The sequence below is a fragment of the Notolepis coatsorum genome, assembly GCF_963971535.1.
Source record: "Notolepis coatsorum genome assembly, chromosome: 8".
NCBI classification, from domain to species: Eukaryota; Metazoa; Chordata; class Actinopteri; order Aulopiformes; family Paralepididae; genus Notolepis; species Notolepis coatsorum.
In genome coordinates this window covers 44,545,994-44,565,328 of record NC_140172.1, presented here as the reverse complement: position 1 = coordinate 44,565,328, position 19,335 = coordinate 44,545,994, and the positions used below count along the sequence as shown (strand labels likewise).

Below are 19,335 nucleotides of genomic sequence, written 5' to 3'. Positions count from 1 at the left end.
CATGAATGAATGAAAACTTTATTTAACAGATTGCAGAATGGGGTACAATACAGTACGGCTCATTACACACAATTGTTAAGGGGATGCAGACCAGAGAAAGACTTTCGTCTTGTTTACATCAGGGTCCCCTATTTTCAATTCATCATGACATTTATGACATACACGACATACAGATATATATCATGACATTTATGACACAAATCTATCTCTAAACAATGTTTGTATGTCTCCGTAATGGTATGATTCTGGCCTGGTAGGTTAAGCCACCGTTCGACGCAGTTTCTATATCTATCCCACCGTGTCTGTGTAAAATCTTGTACACGTTCTTTCTGAACGGACGTGTGATGCATATAACATTGTTTAGAAACCGTTTTGCGAACTTTAGAAGGTGTTTTTTGTCCATTTTCGTCCGTAACGTTACTCTGTGGAGTGACAATTGTGTAGTCCGCCAAGGTGGGAACGAGAATAGTTTTCTAGCCACTTCTGAGCCTTCAGCATACGGCCTAAGAGGGCCACTCTGAATGAAGTAAGAGGACGGTTTTCTAAAGTATGCAGTGACTGTAGTTACTGCAGCATCATATCATGTGGCTTATGTTCAGGCAGCCATAGAGGGTAAACTCATGATCATACACTTTGATAAGGGGAATGGCTGGGCGACATTCAAAGCGACCTTTTGTACAGCCCTACTGAGGCCATATTTGAAAAGCCGTAGAAATCATGTCATCTCTCTGCCTGATAACTGCTGGAAACCTGTGGGGCATTGTCAAATCAGATCTCCAATACACCAGTAAGCTATAAGTGACATTTGAACTTTTGAACATTAAAGCTAAGTGTGAACTTGGATTGGACTGGCTGAGATTGGACCCTAGAATGTACAATGTTACGTCTGTGTTTACATGTACCCACATGAGTGTGCTTGCGGATGGATTGCATCACACTCTTTGCAGATGTAATTGGTTTGGCACTATCTAATTTGGGATTGGTTAGGCACTATCTAGGTTGTGTACTGACATGTCATTGGATACGATCCAATCGCAGCATTCTTTTGGAGTGCAAAATTCGTCTAAATCTTGGTGTCTGAAAAACATGCTTGCTTCAGACTGAAGCGAGGTGAAATGTAAATTCTTCATTCTGTGGTGCTTTCCACAAAGATGAAACATCCTCACAGAAAAGGTGTAAAGGGATGGAGCATTGCTGTCCTTGAAATTTAAGGCTTAATTTAACCAGAAGACACAGAGTCATACAAATTTGAAGAAAAGGGTGCTTTTACAGAAAGACAGATAGGCCGTAAGGTGAAGGCTGTATCGTTTCATCTCGTTCCCACCTCGGCGGACTACACAATTTTCACTCTGGGTGAAAGATATATTGGTGTAGATTTAGGAACAAAAAGTTCTCCATTGACAAACTAGCCTGTTTTGCGCAATCATAATTTTAAAGTCGGGACTAGATCTTTCCTCACGAACGGATACTTGGTCACAGAGTTTTATATGATGTAATTGGTGCGAGTTCGGTCACGTATCTTGCGCTCGACCAATAGCAGCTCTTTGTTGCGAGGATACGGCCATCCGGTGTCAACAAATGACATCCACAGAGTAACGCTACGGACTAAAAAATGGACAAAAAACACCTTCTAAAGTTCGCAAAAAGGTTTCTAAACAATGTTATATGCATCTCATGTCCGTTCAGAAAGAATGTGTACAAGATTTTACACAGACACAGTGGGATAGATATAGAAACTGCGTCGAATCATACCATTACGGAGACAAACAACATTGTTTAGAGAGCGATTTGTGTCATAAATGTCATGATATATATATGATATAATGGGGACCCTGATGTAAACAAGACAAACGTCTTTCTCTGGTCTGCATCCCCTTAACAATTGTGTGTACTGCGGTACTGTTCTTTGGTACAGGGATGATGGTAGACATCTTGAAGCAGGCAGGGACCACTGACTCCGCCAGGGATTGATTAAATATTGCGGTGAACACAGGGGCTAGCTGGTTGGCACAGGACTTAAGTATGCGTCCTGTTATACCATCTGGGCCAGCAGCTTTCCTGGTGTTCACCTGCATAAATGCTCTTCTCACACTGTGTTCCGACAACGAGAGAGCGTCCCCGCCCCCCCCGCGGTTGCCCCCCCCCCCCCCCCCCCCCCCCCCCCCTCCACAACAGCCGGCGCGCCAGTGACGTCACTAGCCGTTGAGCTAGCGGCGCCACTGTCTACCCCAAACCGAGCGTAGAAAGAGTTGAGTTTGTCCGCGAGAGAGGCGTCGTCGCTCCCCATTGAGGGGGCGCTGACTTTGTAGTCAGTTATTGTCCTCAGTCCCTGCCATAAGCCTCTGTGTCGTTTTGTGCCATTTGTGTCTCCAGTTTATCAGCATATGTCCGTTTTGCAAGTTTTACAGCCTTGTGCAGAGTATAGACTGTAGCCTTGTACTCCTCCGTGTTTCTTGACTCTCTGCCCAGGTTGTAGGCAGTGGTAGAGTTCAGAGCTGCTCTGATAGTACTGTCCACCCACGGTTTCTGGTTTGGGAACACCCGCACCTTCTTTGTGGGGACAATACTGTCAGCGAGTGTTGTTATGAAGCATACAACGCTGTCCGCGAACTCGCTGACGTCACTGGCGCTTCCTTGAAACATATTCCAGTCCGTGTCCTCGAGCGCGTCCTGAAGCGTGGCCTCTGATTGGTCGGTTAATTTTTTTGTCTCACGTGACACGATGGCGTCACGTGATCTTTGTTTGTATGCGGGGAAGAGGATAATGGCGTCGTGGTCGGATGAGCTTGTAGCCACCGTCAATGGTGGAGCCGCTACAGCCTTGTAGCCGGCTCTGAACGGGGTGTAGCAGTGGTCGAGTGTGTTTGCCCCCCTTGTGGAGCAGGCGATGTGTTGAAAAAAGGACGGCATCACATCAATAAGTGCTGACGCCTAAGCCTAGCTACACTAATATGAAAAATGTACTATTTGATGCTATGCTGAGAGACAGTTTAGCTGTGTTTTTGTTTACATAACTAGCATTCTAGTTTTTTTCAGATACTGTATGCCATCTAGCCCCCCCCCCCCCCTCCCCTAGGGGTGCATAGCTAACTCTATTGTCCTAGTCACTAGGACCTGGTGTGTGTGTGGGGGGAAGAAGAGGTGAGGGTACACAACACAAGCATTGGTTCTGAAAGCTAACAACTAGCAGAGCTACATAAACATCACTGTAAACAATAAAACTAGATGGCATACAGATGAGAAGCACGTTCAGTCACAGACTCATAACCCCTGACACTCAACTAACCGCCTCGGTCAGTCCTTCATATCAGCGGCCATCAGGCTCCACAACAGTGGGCAGGGACTGCTGCCAGACATGAATGAATGAAAACTTTATTTAACAGATTGCAGAATGGGGTACAATACAGTACGGCTCATTACACACAATTGTTAAGGGGATGCAGACCAGAGAAAGACTTTCGTCTTGTTTACATCAGGGTCCCCCATTTGCAATTCATCATGACATTTATGACATACACGACATACAGATATATATCATGACATTTATGACACAAATCTATCTCTAAACAATGTTTGTATATCTCCGTAATGGTATGATTCTGGCCTGGTAGGTTAAGCCACCGTTCGACGCAGTTTCTATATCTATCCCACCGTGTCTGTGTAAAATCTTGTACACGTTCTTTCTGAACGGACGTGTGATGCATATAACATTGTTTAGAAACCGTTTTGCGAACTTTAGAAGGTGTTTTTTGTCCATTTTCGTCCGTAACGTTACTCTGTGGAGTGACAATTGTGTAGTCCGCCAAGGTGGGAACGAGAATAGTTTTCTAGCCACTTCTGAGCCTTCACCATACGGCCTAAGAGGGCCACTCTGAATGAAGTAAAAGGACGGTTTTCTAAAGTATGCAGTGACTGTAGTTACTGCAGCATCATATCATGTGGCTTATGTTCAGGCAGCCATAGAGTGTAAACTCATGATCATACACTTTGGGTGGAGGCTGCTTTACCAACTGCCTCTACTCCCATCCCCTCCCTCATCTCGCTCTCTCTCCCTCTCCAGGATGGCCCCAGAGGTGATTCTGGCCATGGACGAGGGCCAGTATGATGGGAAGGTGGATGTCTGGTCCTTAGGGATCACCTGTATAGAATTAGGTTAGTGTGTGTGTTATGGCTGAACAATACATAAAAAATATATTGTGAATTCTTTTTGCAAATATTGCGATTGCAGTGGAATATAATTATTTTAAGGTCTAGTCTTGTTTAGAATCTCTAATGGTGTTTCTGGGGCCCTGAGTGAACGATATTCCCCTTCTCAAACTCGAATTTCTGTCATGTCCAAAACAACACTTCCGGGATTCTGAAATCATGGAGGAGAGAGAGAGCTGTGGGGGTGCTAGAGACATGATCGAATAGACTTTTATACGCCTGAGTCTCCTGAACACGGCGCAACCAAGTCCAAATCGATCGAAAATGTCTCTGCCTCTAGTCCCTTTTTCAGAACCTACTCCCCATACGCATGCACAGATTGCCAAAGGAGTCTAAACGGCGCACGAGTCGCGTTGGAATGTTCCATCAGAGGGGGGGGGGGGCTTGTGGTGGGAATGTGAGCGGCAGGTTACGATACTTTAGAATGGCTAGCTATATCAGTACCTTGCTAGCTGCTGACAAGTGCCGGTATTTGCAAAAAAGTGCCTGCTTCGGTGGCCAGTGTGCTATCAGCCGAACAGGAGAATGGAAAAATGATCCCACTCAATGGCCAGACGTGTCTTATGGCGATATCTACAATTACCTCATTGAGTCTCCAGGTAGACTAATGTTGATTTTGGTCATCTGTGACCTTTTTTGCCTAGATATATAGACTATAGCTCAGCCGAGAAAGTTTAATACGATCGATTTGGAATTGGTCACGCCGTGTTCAGGAGACTCTGGCGTATAAAAGTCTATTCGATCATGTCTCTAGCACCCCCACAGCCGTAGCTACAACCACTTACATCAAGGCTCTCATCCACATTCATTAATTTGCTCCCCCCGCTCTCTCCTCCATGAGCTCAATGTAACGCGGAAGTGCAGTGGTCTATATACAATCTGGGAGAGCAGCGGGTTTCCATGTAACATTTTAAAAACTGTATATGCCGTAACTGTATGTCATTGTTATTATGTGTCGTTGTCATCTGAATATAACACAGTGGCTTTTAAAGTGTCTTGGGCTAAACTGCAGATCAACCTCACCTACAGCTTTCTTGGTGCTTTTCAGCACAATTTGATGCTTAATTCACTCACCTGACCACCAGGTATTTTCATATTTACAGTATGCTTCAGGCTTTTATTGCATCAGTTTGTGGTTTTGGTCACAGAATGTCAGCACATTCTGGCCTTATGCTGCCTGCTAGAGGGAGGGGCATATTGCCAGAAATCTGCAATAGCCCTATTATTATAAAAGCATTCCATATAACATTCCTCTAATAGTCCTCTGTGGTGAGCGCTCTGCTGTTGGCGATCATTTGTATGGTATGTTAAAAAGATACTATAAAAAGATACTAAATCTATACAACTGACCTATCCCATCTCTCAGCTTGACAGAGGAAAGCAAGCCTTGCAATAGGAGGTTCAAGGAGGTTGTGTTACAATGTTAGGGGGATTTTCTCTCTGCGGAGATGCTCACAAGTAATTGTTTGCAAGTCGAGTCAAGTCTCTTATGGTTGTAATGAGTGTTCCATCAGGCTATATCAGTCTTTTTCTGAATATAGAGAGGGTGGCTAAAAATGGATATAGACTAATGTTAGTCAGAGTAACAAACAAGCAAACAAACACTCATTCATCTTTTAGAAATATTCAGTGAATGCCAATCTAATCAAATTAACCTCCCTTAGCTTATTAGCTAGTAGCAAGCTAACCGTCCATAGGCGCTAACATTAACATTCACATTACCAAGTGACTGGCCTAATGTTATCCGGGTGCGTTTTCCGGTGCCTAATCAAGTTTGATATGGTCGACCCAGAATCCTTTCTTTTGATACCGCAAACATTGCATTTAGTGATTCCTTTGTTTGGTCCTCATGTGGAGTTATTAAAGCCAAAGGTTATGACAAATAACACCAGGAGCTGCAGGTGTGCTCGCCATGGCACAGGAGTTCAGCACCGCTCTCCACTGTGTACAGCTCCCTCCAATCATGGTGTTATTTCTGCAGCTTCAGTCATCTGTGGCTGTGCCCACCATATGCTAAGGTTAAGCATGATAATAAGGGAGGGAATGACATTCAGCTCATCAGTTATTTCCTTAATGTTAATGTGCCAACAACTTAAATAAAGATGAGCCGTAAATCTCAAGTCTCAAGTCGTGTGTGTGTGTGTGTATGTGTGTGTGTGTGTGTGTGTGTGTGACTCGAGTCCCCATCTCTGGCTCTATGTTGCATAATAAAAATGTATGTCAACAAATCTTAATGTTCGCCAAAGGCTACGGCCATTGGGAAAATTCTTCCAGAATCAAAGAGGACGGGGCAATGCGGAGCTCTGCTGTGATATTTATTCATGTTTTTATCTTAAATTAAATTCTGCAAACCAAAGCTCCTGGTCCCTCCGTCTAACCTTTTTGATGACGACAATTATTGTCCTTGTGTTTCCAGCGGAGAGGAAGCCTCCTTTGTTTAACATGAATGCGATGAGTGCCTTATACCACATAGCGCAGAATGAAAGCCCCACTCTGCAGTCCAGTGAATGGTGAGAAACACACACACACACACACACACACTAGGGGTGCACACGAGTAACGGAGTACTCGACTACTCATTTTATTACCACCTACTCCATTAGTGAAATTTACATCTCACTTTTGTTTAGAGAACCCCCCCCCCCCCCCCCCCTTGTTATGCTGTACCTTTTCTGTCGAACACATCAGACTAATTTGGGCTCGTGTTTCATGTGTCCAAAATACCCACCCCTGACCCTAATGCACAGACACACTGGTAGTTTAACTTCCAGTTCATAAAAACTGCGACAGTGTGGATGATACCTGTTATGTGTTTGACCCCTCATCCTCTCCTCCTTTTTTTTTTGCAGGACGGATTACTTTAGAAACTTTATTGATTCTTGCCTTCAGAAAATCCCCCAGGACAGACCACATTCTGACGATATGCTGGGTGTAAGAGCATGCACACATGCACATCATGGACATACACACGTGCACACACACACACACACACTGTCCAATTATCTAGCAGTCACCATCAATGTGTGTCAACTAGATCTCCCCATTGGAAGGGTGCAGGCGATCAACTGTTTCAATCCGAACCAAAGGAAACAATTCCGACTTTGCTTGAATGTTATTTATTTAGGATGTCATATCCAAACACTCAAGCACTCCAATATTACTAGCAAACAGCCACCGGGTGGTCAATTAGACCGCTAGTCACTAGTTAGTTTACATAGTCAGTTAACAGTCAAATAGTAGTAGCCAGTAGGAGTAGCATTTAGCCAGTAGTAGTAGCATTTAGCCAGTAGAGTCAATACAGATTATTTACCTATACAAAACAGGAAACAAAACGGCATCCATTAGCCACATGTGCTATGCATACATAAATGATGGGTTATGAACAGAGTCAGTGCAGACAAGAGATCATACAATGCAACATACCATTAGCCAGTTAGATCGCCTACGGGGCTTTTCTCATTACAAGCCTATGGCTACGAGTGTGTCTTAAATAGTGCGTCACGCAGACGCTGAATCAGCCTCACCTGTCCCCAATATCAGTCTCCTGGACAGTCCCACAGTCTGCAGTAAACGCCCACTAGGTGGCACCAGATGATAAATAATACTTGTTTAATAAGTGCCTCTATAATAATAATGATAATAATAATATCTCTGTAGGAAGGGTGCTGGATAATTCTACACACACACACACACACACACACACACTAGGGTTGGGTTCCGAACTCTGTACTTTTAAGGGTATCGACCGAATTACGTTGGTACTACCGAGTACCGATTCATGTTCGATCAATCTGTGCCACATTTCGGTACCTTGAGCATGTAGATTAAAACCCGCCCAGGTAGAAAATAATTCCAATTGTCATTTCATAATGGATACAGACCAGTGTGGACCTTCAATTTGAGAAGCTATGACAGCTTGCTATTCAGCCCTGTGTTTGACAGCCCTGTGACAACTCCTCTTGCGAGTTGAGCTGTTTCTATGTGCAGTGAAAACTCCATGAGCAACGATCTAACATTCTTTGCATTCTCGTCATTCCAGTTGTTAGATTTCGATCAATCAGCCAGTATCACCTCTGCATCGTTGTCGTTGTGTAGTCTCTGGGTTGTGTTTATTTCTCTGTCTTCTCATACTGGCTGTACAATCTTTGTCATCCCCCTTTAATGCAATCTGTAAGCATAAGAATTCACACAGTCAGCGGAGTACCTTTCTTGGAAACGTTGTTTATTACATAAACAAAAGCCTCAGATGTTACGCATTTCGTATTGTCCTTGAGAAAGTCTTTGGGGAACTAACTCTATTATTCTATCGTCTCTTCTGCTGTTCAGTCCAATGGTGGCTAAGGCCATGCCTTTAGCCAAAGCCCTCCCGTTAGCCGAAGCTAATCGATGATGTGTCATTCCCCCCCCCCTCCCCCCCTGGCCAGGGTGAGAGGGATGAGAGTCTCTGAAGATTCCTCTCTTCTGTGGGATTCGTTTCTTAGTCTGACCTTACCCGGAAGAGACCTTAGTTATATGATCTTCGTCATAGCAACGACGGGCCCGCCCCCTTTCCTCGTTACTATGTGACGCTGCCATGGCAATGGCTGGTCACCTTTAACACACTAAACGTCCTCTTCTATCAATGTCGAACTCTCCCCATAGCTCTGACCAAACCTCCCCCCACCAGTGCTTATCAGTGTTTATGTTAACAACCTGCCGACGACCTTGGAGCCCATGGCTCTATTAGAACTGGCTTCCCAGTCTAACTTGAAAACACACACCACTAAATACTGTACTCCTCATCTGAGATCTAATAGCAGATTCGTTTACAGATATTTACATTATACACATTAAACGTCTAGTGGTGTCTCTCTCAAACCTTATCTCGCTGTGGAGACTGCCTATGAACACACTCCCTCTCTGCTCTGTTTCACCCAGCTGATAACGGCCCTCTGCCCAGTTTGGCTGGAGACAGACATACATGCTGAAAATGATGATGATGGTATTATCCTCTTAAAGCTCATCTCTATATCGGTTATAAACCAAATGCAAATCATCGATTTCCTTCACAGTTATCCCCATGTTACGGTAAAAACCTAAACTAACGTGACCTGCTATGGTTATCTAAGCTGGTCCCAAAACTGTTAAACTAAACTTGGAAACACTCACAGCGGAGAGATATACTCTGGCCAAGATACGTTTAATTTTCACAGAGAAATACTTTGGGCAGATTCATGGAGCTCCAATAGTGAGGAAAGGGACGGGCTGAGCCTGTCTCTATCTTTCTCTCTCTCTACGTTCAATGATTTTAAGTAGCCAAACGTTATACTATGAAATCAAACTGCATAGTTGATGATAATAAACATTTAACTTCATTAGCTGAAATATTCTAAAATCATTAAGTCTGCTATAAGCCATTATCCCCCTCTGTGTGTGTGTGTGTGTGTAATATGTAACACACATTGTTAGGTGTGTTACAACAATAAATAACAATGTTTTAAACAAATAATGTTGAAATTGAGAAGTTTGGACTAAGTTATATTTTGTACAACTGAAATAAAAAATGCGTTATTGCTGAGAGAGCAAAGTACAGAAAAAAGGTACCGTTGGGTGTCTGTATCGATTCCCAGGTCCCGGTACCAGTATCGGTTCAAATGTGAGCGGTACCCAACCCTAACACACACACTTCACTGTACAGTACAGTACAGTACAGTACAGGGTCACTGTGTTAAGATGGAGATTGTGAAACCTTCTGCTGTTAAATCTCTCCAATGTTTATTCTCTGTTCTATCCCCATAAGCCTCTATTTTGATTCACTAATCCTCTTCTTTCGCATGCACGCGCACACACGCACACACACACACACAATGGTTTGGTGTTGTGTGAATGGAACTCAGACGTGATTACTCTAGAGACCGTAGTTCTGCACCCAGCGTTAAGTAACTCGGCAGCTGTCCGTTACTCCACTAATGGACTCGACCAGCTCTTAATGGAACCTGGCTGTCCTCGGGGTCTGGCCTCAGTGTCTTCCCTTGTTTTAAAAACACATAAATGCAACATACAGAGCAAATCTCATCACAGCTCCGCCGGTGGCATTTTAGATATGGTCAAATCTGCCCTGCAGCCGTGAAGAGAAACGACACAAAACACTCAGACACCAGCTAGCTATGATAGCGCTGCTGTTTGGGCTGTGAACCTCACATCTCAGTGGTGGTGATTTTCATGGTTTTACTTGACTTGGAAGTTTATACTCTGTGAAAAAGTGGCAATTCTTTTACTTGAACTTGAGGACTGCATACTTTTTTTGCAAACCAAAATACTATACTTTATACTTATAGCACATGCAAGAGCCTGGGCCCTCATTTATCAACAATGCGTAGAAAGTGTTCTATTTCCGTTCCTACGCATGGAATTTAGAATGTGTACACACAGAAAAATCGGGATTTATCAAACGTGCGTACACAGGTTCTACGCTCTCACTCCCGTGTTGATAAATACCATTTGTTCTACGCTCCGCGCTTGTGCACGATTTTAAGTATTTGCATATAGAACCGCCCGTAATTAACCATATACGGTAATGAAACACCCCCATGAAATGTGGAAAAGTGGACTAAACCGAGCGAACGCGTGGGAGAAATATGCGACAGGCTGACAGACCAGCGTTTTTGTTAGCCGGTAATTACCGGTATTTGAAGTCCGACATATTTAATCTCTCCGGTCATAATGTCCGGTGAAAATAATTCCCTCTAAGCACAATTTGATTATTTGAATTGTATTAAAATAGGCTAAAAGTAAATAGCCTATGCGATGAACGAAACAATCATTACATTTGTTTCATCGTTGCTTCACCAAGCAAGTCTAATAATGACAACGACGTTGTCAGCGAGAGCTTAGTGCTGGGTTTGCGAGAAGCATGCAGCTGCAGAGCCACAGAACCGTGGCTCAGTGCCGGCACAGTGCAATACTCCAATTCAGCCATTGGCAATTCAGCTGTTGGGTGGGGGGCGCTGCTGAGCGGTCCCCAGATAGGGCCTGAAAACAGCTGAATCTGCTGCTCTGCAGCGGCATACTCTCGCAAACAAGTCGTTGGGAGGTGGAGATTCATCACGCAAACCCACGATAATGTTGCCGTCTCTCTCTGCCAAATTTCTCAGTTCTTCGCTTGATATAATTAATACAAATGTCCAATATAACGGAATTCGTTAGCTCATAAAAATTTGATTATAACAGACTCCTGTTTATTAATGTCGGGTTGACTGCCCACAGACACCTATTTGATTTAAAGTCAGCAGCAGCACGGAGTCTCTGGACTTATTTTATTTGGAATATAATGACTGTATACGCAAAAGTAGCCTAGTTTTAAGTTAAAATATTATAAATCTACATGCCTTGAGGATGTCATTCTTTATATAGCCTGCCTATCAATTGTTTTTAAGATCAATAAACTCTGACCGGAATTTCTCTCATTTGACCGGTAGATTGAGGCCGGCAACAATTTTTTCTAACGGAAACCCTGTGACAGACGTGTACACGCTACGGTGATGTTGGATATGATATCTATTAACTTAAAGACCATTGCTGCCTGGGCAGCGCAAACACTAATAAAGACCATTAACCACTGTTTGGCGTTGGTGTCATTAACACTTTCAGTGCCCAGCAGGGGGCGCACGATTTAGTGCTTGAATGCCCACCATCCACTTCAATGTTAGTGTTAATATCGCCTAATCTATGTTTTAAATATCGCCTAATCTATGTTTTAAATTATGGCTATGTGTCTAATCTGCCCGTCGCTTATCAATGACTCATTTTCCAGTCAACATTGTCGAAGCGGATTGTTTTTTTATCGGTTAATTTCCGTTTTATAGCATTTTGAAAAGCCCTCGTTTTCAAGGAAAATAAAAAGATTCTGCGATAAACGCCCTGTACTGGAATATTCTAGAATGTTGTCATTTTTCGGCCTATTTATGAATAGTTTTCAAATAAACGCTAGATTATCGATAGTATATGTGTACGTATGCACGCTGGTGCCGCGAGCTGAAAATCGATTCTCTTAGTTCCTGATCGCTCGCACAGCCAAACAGCCATATCACACATAGGGGAAAAGCTTATATCTCCGTGAAAACAGGTTTGATTATCCTAAGACTGGTGAAATAGATTCCTTACCTGAGATCAGATGGTATCCAAAAAGATTATTCCAATTCCTGATCGCCATTCCAAAAATCAAACCTTTTATTGATCCAATGCTACGTACTGTAAACACATATTCCACGCTGTTCTGAGGCTCCACAATGACTGGGATCATCTCTGGTTACATGTGTGAGAAGTCAAATGTGGATTCCGGAGTTTTTTTTTCTCATCCATTTTCATTGAGTCCATTCCAAAAGGGTGCATTACCATCTGGGAGATGATAGGGGTCGCTTTTTTCACATCTGAGCTCCTGATGGGGCTGGTTTCCCAACGGTAGACTCTGTTGATGAAATATGAATTCAGATCGCTAATTAAAAAAAATTCACGCTAATTGTCGTGCTGGGCATTCAGGGGGCGGACTGCTAACACGTGTTATGTCGTCCGTGGCATCCAAAGTGTTAATAATAACCATGCTGGAATATGAATGCCCTTTTTCGTTTCGTTCTTTTAAAGTTCGATTACCCAGGGATTCAATTTTATTCCAAATCGCGACGGATTTTCCGTAAATTTTCTACCTGCATGGTTTAATATGATTTGTAGAGGCATACAATCTATTTTGATGTCGCTATTAGGTATAGCCTATATAAATTATATATGCATAGCCTACATTATGCAACAGTAATTTGTGCATAACGCAGCATGGCACAGACATGTCACACGGAGCCCCGCGAACCATGGATACAGTAAACTAACTTGATAGTTAATATAACTGTTGTCCTTGTATCTTTACTAGGGATGCTCCGATCACGTTTTTTGCCACCGATACCGATCACTGATAGTCTATGAGCCATATCGGCCGATACCGATCGTTTTTGGTTTAAAAAAAAATTATATATACTTAAAAAAATATATATATAAAATATATATATTATATAATTATACTTGTAGTTGTATTATTTGCGAGACATCGCCACCACGCAACAAGTCAAAATGCTCGCTATCTGCAAACAGCTCCACTGTCTGTGTATACTCTGCTTTGGTCAAATCACATTCAGCATTGCCCTCAGCGTCCCCAGTCAGAGCGATAGTTCAACAGGGTCTGAAACGTATAGGATGTGAAGCATGATAGCTAATTAGCCAATGTTCAGCTGCAAAAACGAATAATGTCAATTATGTTATAAGACATTGATATCAGGAGCTATCTGTAGCTACTGCTAGCCGGCTAGATGATGTTAGACAATGCATCATGTATTAAAATAAAGTGAACTATTTAGTTTACTGGATCATTTCGTTGTGATCTAACGTGAGCTAACGTTAGCTACCTATGCTAACGGAGGTCTCATGCTGGCGCATCCCTATCATTCTTAAACTGAAATGCGCATTTGTTGATATCAGGAGCTATCAGTAGCTAGCCAGTTAGTCAATGCATCATGTATTAAACTAAAGTGAATAGTTGACTGTGTAGTTTTGTTTAAACAGTAACGTTAGCTCTGTAGCTAACGTTAGCTCACGAGCGATAGCTAGTTAGCCAACGCTACCCAGCACTTGCGAAAACGAATGCCAAACTGTCACGTTGATATCAGGAGCTATCCGTAGCTAGATAACATTAGACAACGCCTCATGTATTAAACTAAAGTGAATAGATGACTGGGCCATTTTGTTTAAAGGGGAACTATCTTATAAATGGCCTTTTTGAGTGTTTAGCATTGTTTCCTAGCTATGTGAACTTATATTAATATGATCTATGTCTCAAAATTCTCATATTGGTGCATTCTTCCAATTCTCCTCTCACAATATTCACCCTCACTGAACTGAGTCATCTGAAAATGTGCGCGATATGTGATGTCAGAACCGCTGCATGTTAATGTTGAGATACAAAATGACAGTGGCACCTGCACCTGCAGCCCAGGCTCAAAACGGCTCGAGATCTTGAGGTAGAAAAATGCTGTTTTTGAGGACTTGATTAGAAATACAAAACAATGAATAAAAAAAAATATATATATTACAGAGGTGTTCCATAGACTCACAGGAATTGTGTAAAAGTGCCCAAATAGTGAAAGAAATAGTAAAATAGTTCCCCTTTAACGCTTGTTATGTTGAAAGAGGAGCTCTGCGGTGCTCATGCACTCGACTCTTGCCGAAGGGTTTGTTAACAACATGACACGGGTCTGGGTGGGGGAGGAGGAGGAGGAGGAGGGGCAAGACGTGCAGCAGCAGAGTGGGGCTCGGGGAAGAAAGGGAACCCCTGCTATAGCCTATCCTTTATAATGTTATATGCTATTTTATTTACAGTAGTCTATTTATGATTTGTTTCCATAGCCGGTCTCAGTTATGCTGTGGCTGAGATGGGTCGGGATTAATGAAGCTGATAGGAGACTGCTTCTCGGCTATACGAATTAAAGCCACGATTCTCGAAGACACTCTGATGTCACGAGACCGCCGCCATCTTGATATGGTGGAAAACAAACGGATTTCTACGATCAAATGTATGCATTGAGCTCCGTTTTTATTACATATTTGATCACATTCTTGTTCATTTCATAACCTTTTCATATCATTTGTTTTGAAAATATTGAGGCCAACATGGCATTTCACTATTTCGAAAGCCTTTCTGGTGATTCTAAGGTGAAAAAAAAGGCATGTAGGCTACTTGAAGAGAATGGACTAACGTTATATGGTGAAGTAGCTAGCGGCTAACATTTCTCTGCTGTTTACAGCCTCACAGCCAATAAAACTTAATTTACGATATACATATTTGTTCCTTATTCTCACCTGTTATGAAATGGGTAGAGCAGACATATGTATGATTTGACTTGGGGGCCAGTGTCTGCTTTGATCGACTCTCCCGTCTGAGTCTACATGTGCTCTCTTGATAGCCGCCAGCTATCCGTGATGCCTCAACTGGTATTATATAAAACTTTCTATTTGGATTTTGATTATGTTATTACTAGTACAAAGCGTAACACAGCAGCTCTTTGGCATTGTGATGCACTGAAGAAAATTACCCTTTATTGTGTTTAATTTGCCGCTTTTCCGATCCGTTTCTGCACTAAATGAACCGTACACAATGTACCCGGGGTGCATGTTTCCCCCACGCTGCAGTTGCCTAGCAACAACAGACAGGAAGTTGACTTCGAGAATTGAAAATAATGTACTTCCTTCTTGACAATAGCATATACTATAACAATAATACGAGAGTACAAGAACAATGAATCTCACTGCCATTTAGCCTACGCCATGTATAGCCTGCCTATGTGATCAATGAAAACGCTAACTTTAATTCCATCATATTTATATGTTGTGTCTGTCCACTATGTTTGTTACTTTATTCCCCCCCCCCCCCCCCCCCCTATGTAAAGCGACCTTGGGTCTCTTGAAAGGCGCTATATAAAATGAAGCTATTATTATTATTATCACGTCTGTGCGGGAGCTCTCAGATAGACTGTGTTAGTCTCAGTGGAGTTTCAACGGAGGTCATCTATTCTAACCAACAAATTGAAGTAGAAAGCATTTCGTTGTGATGACCAATCTTATTTGGAAACATGACACAGAAAAAAATAGTATATCGCTTTTTATTTGAAACAATATTTAATCGCGTTTGGAGGTGGGTGTTCTGCGTCTGCCCCCCCCCCCCCCCGTGCCAAAGAAGCAGGCCAACCTCTTGTTCGCGCGTGAGCCTGTTATAATTACACTACTGTCACTATATTACAATTAACTATAATGAATTACGGGTCATACAAAACACGCCAGTGTTGAAACTAATGCACGGAAGCTTATTTCCGCATTGTAGTCTTCATATTCTACCGCTGGGCACCAGGTACGCATGCTCTGAGCACAAAGTCAAGCACATGTTAAAATTGATAAGTCCCACACTTTGCTTAGAAATGATCGTACGCACGGGTTACGCACATATCTGTGCGTACGCACCATTGATAAATGAGGGCCCTGGTCTCTTTTGAAAGATAACATTCTGAAGTTTCTGATCAAATAAAGAAAATTCACTTTTAGTGCTAATGAAATAGAGTTGTAGAAATCACGTTTGTCTGTAGTAGTTGCAATATCCAAAAGTATATTTCCAAGAAATTGGTATGGCTGAGAAAACACCCTGGGTCCATAGCCTGAAGTCTAAAACAAAAATCATATGTTTTACAATGTACTTCCAACACATGGGTGTTGACCTGAAAATGTTGTTTTCTTTCTTTGCAAAAAAAAAAAAGAGCAAACCTCCTCACATGGAGCCCAAAAATGAACCCAGAATAATTACCCCAAGGACCAAGAAACACAATGGAAATCCTGTTTACTTCTAAAACACGAGTGTCCTTCCGAGAAAAAAAAAAAAAAAAAAAAAAATCTTAAGTCCTAAATAGTGACCATTTTGAAGATCCAAGGTTTTCACCTAACAGCAGCCGTGACAACCATAGGAGTAACTGTACTGGAATAACATTTATTCATTTCTACTTCCCCCAGCATGCGTTTCTGCAGCGGGAGCGTCCAGACTCGGTGCTCATGGACCTGATACAGAGGACCAAGGACGCCGTGCGGGAGCTGGATAACCTGCAGTACCGCAAGATGAAGAAGCTCCTCTTCCATGAGGCAACACACAACGGGCCCACAGCAGAAGCACAGGATGGGGATGAGGTGTGTGTGTGTGTGTGTGTGTGTGTGTGTGTGTGTGTGTGTGTGTGTGTGTGTGTGTGTGTGTGTGTGTGTGTGTGTGTGTGTGTGTGTGTGTGTGTGTGTGTGTGTGTGTGTGTGTGTGTGTGTGTGTGTGTGTGTGTGTGTGTGTGTGTGTGTGTGTGTGTGTGTGTGTGTGTGTGTGTGTGTGTGTGTGTGTGTGTGTGTGTGTGTGTGTGTGTGTGGTTTTTTTTTTTTTTTTTTTGGCGAACACCTAAACTATATCTTAAATTATGGCTATGGGTCTAAAACACTCCTCGCTTATTAATGAATGACTTGCTTGCAGTCAACATGTACGAAACGGATAGTTTTTTCATTGGTACATTTCCGTTTTATACCTTTTTGAATAAAAGTATAGTTTTGGAGATTTTGGAGAATTCCAAAGAAATTCCGCGATAATAGCCCTTTACTGGAATACACAAAGCGGGCTGAGAAATCTATTATCCATGACTTGGTCAGCGCTAACGTCATACACACACACACACAGACACGCTGCGATGGCTGAGAAAAAAACATCTGATTAACCCAATACTTGTCAAATAGAGTCCTTACCTCACATCAGATGTTCTGCAAAAAGATTAATCCAATTGCTGATCGCCATTCCAAATATTGATCGTGTTTATTGATCCAACGTCATAGCACCAAAACACATAATCGACGCTGCTCCGAGCCTCGCCAGTGATAACACGATACTGCTTGCCAGAGATGGGAAAACCCCGGACCGGACTTTTTTTCTGATGCACATGCCCACCCAATCCAATCCAATGATGTGCATTACCATCCGGGAGACGATAGGCGGCGGTATTTGCCCTTTTAGAGCTCAGACCCATTCTCAATGATAAGGTCAGGCTGGATGGATGAAAAATGAATGGATATTGCTAATAAAAGCAAAAACTCGTCATTCGCACTCAACGCATGGCGATTTAGCACGACTAATCTCGTCGGCGGCACTCAATGTGTTAATTGTATTGCATAATTTTTTTTAAATTCAACATTCTGTTCCTACAAAAAGCCATCAAGCAGAGTCCATTATACCCCCATATCTCCGCTGATTATCCTGGAGTACACACAGCTGCCAGGTGGAAAACTCGATCCGAGTTGGGCTCGTCGGTTTTTCTCTTTTCTTAATTTTTTAACTTTTTTGCCAATAGTTTGAGAACCGCTGTTTTAATCTGCCTTTTTCAATGGATGTGTGAAAATCTTTGCTGAATGTTATTTTTAGTGCGCCTCCCATCCTGTAGATGTCTCCAGTTTGCCTTGCGAGTTTCTGCTGAACTATGGAAACTCAGTTGGCCAAACAATGGCATGTGCTTCCCCCCTGAAACCAGCACCATCAAGCCTAACTGAATCCATATTGAATCTAATTAAATCCCAAACTGAATCCATATGTAATCTAATCAAAATCAAATCCAAACGAATCCCTTGCCAAGCCCAGTATCTTATTAAAAAAAAATGTTTTTATGCATTCTGGGGGCGTTGTGATGTGAATTTCTATGGAGCCCGCGTGTGACAGAAACATTGCTTCGATTTGGATTCTGGCCCTACCCCTATGCACAGTGCATGGCTGGTTTGAACAGAAGTGACCATTAACATGGACACCGCAGTGAAGCAGTTCATCTGCTTCCAATGTGTTTCAGGGGTTAACTGCCATCTTTAAAGGACGAGACCAATCTTTTTTGATATGTGGTTCCATGTCATTCTAGTCTTGACACAAAATGTGTTACCGGAAGATTTTGAAGTTATTTGTTATTCACCGCTGTCATAGGCTTCCATTGTATCTGAATACGTCTTAAATGCATAAACCCATGAAAGTCACCACATCTGACTAAAATGCTTGTTCTGTGCTGTCTCATGGGAAGAAAAGAAAGTAATATTGCGTCATATTAATGCCCTGCTCTACACAAAGTAAATAACTAAGTGTGTGTGCGCTTGTATGTCTGTGCATGTCCGTCTTTCTTTGTTTCTTTCTCTCTCTCCCCAGGAGCTGGAGCAGGGCGGTGGGCGTACGGGCACAGTGAACAGCGTGGGCAGTAGCCAGTCCATCCCTAGCATGTCCATCAGTGCCAGTTCTCAGAGCAGCTCTGTCAACAGTCTGAACGAGGCGGCGCAGGACAGCCGCAGTGAGCTGGACCTGATGGAGGGAGACCACACTGTCATGTCCAACAGCTCGGTCATACACCTCAAACCGGTTTGTAAATCCACTGTTTAGATATAACGGCTCGGTCATACACCTCAAACCGGTATGTAAATTCACTGTTTAGATATAACGGCTCGGTCATACACCTCAAACCGGTTTGTAAATCCACTGTTTAGATATAACGGCTCGGTCATACACCTCAAACCGGTTTG

At 42.8% G+C, this 19,335-nt stretch overlaps 1 protein-coding gene across 2 annotated transcripts in view; it reads left to right on the top strand.

Annotated features, from left to right (window-relative positions):
- Positions 1-19,335, top strand: part of taok1b (TAO kinase 1b) — a 126,339-nt gene that overhangs the window by 90,105 nt on the left and 16,899 nt on the right. For both annotated transcript variants that reach the window (XM_084320750.1, XM_084320751.1), the window contains 5 exons: positions 4,061-4,152; positions 6,623-6,716; positions 7,056-7,137; positions 16,780-16,950; positions 18,968-19,174. In XM_084320750.1, the coding sequence (XP_084176876.1) occupies positions 4,061-4,152; positions 6,623-6,716; positions 7,056-7,137; positions 16,780-16,950; positions 18,968-19,174 (646 nt within the window). The remainder of the gene's footprint in view (positions 1-4,060; positions 4,153-6,622; positions 6,717-7,055; positions 7,138-16,779; positions 16,951-18,967; positions 19,175-19,335) is intronic.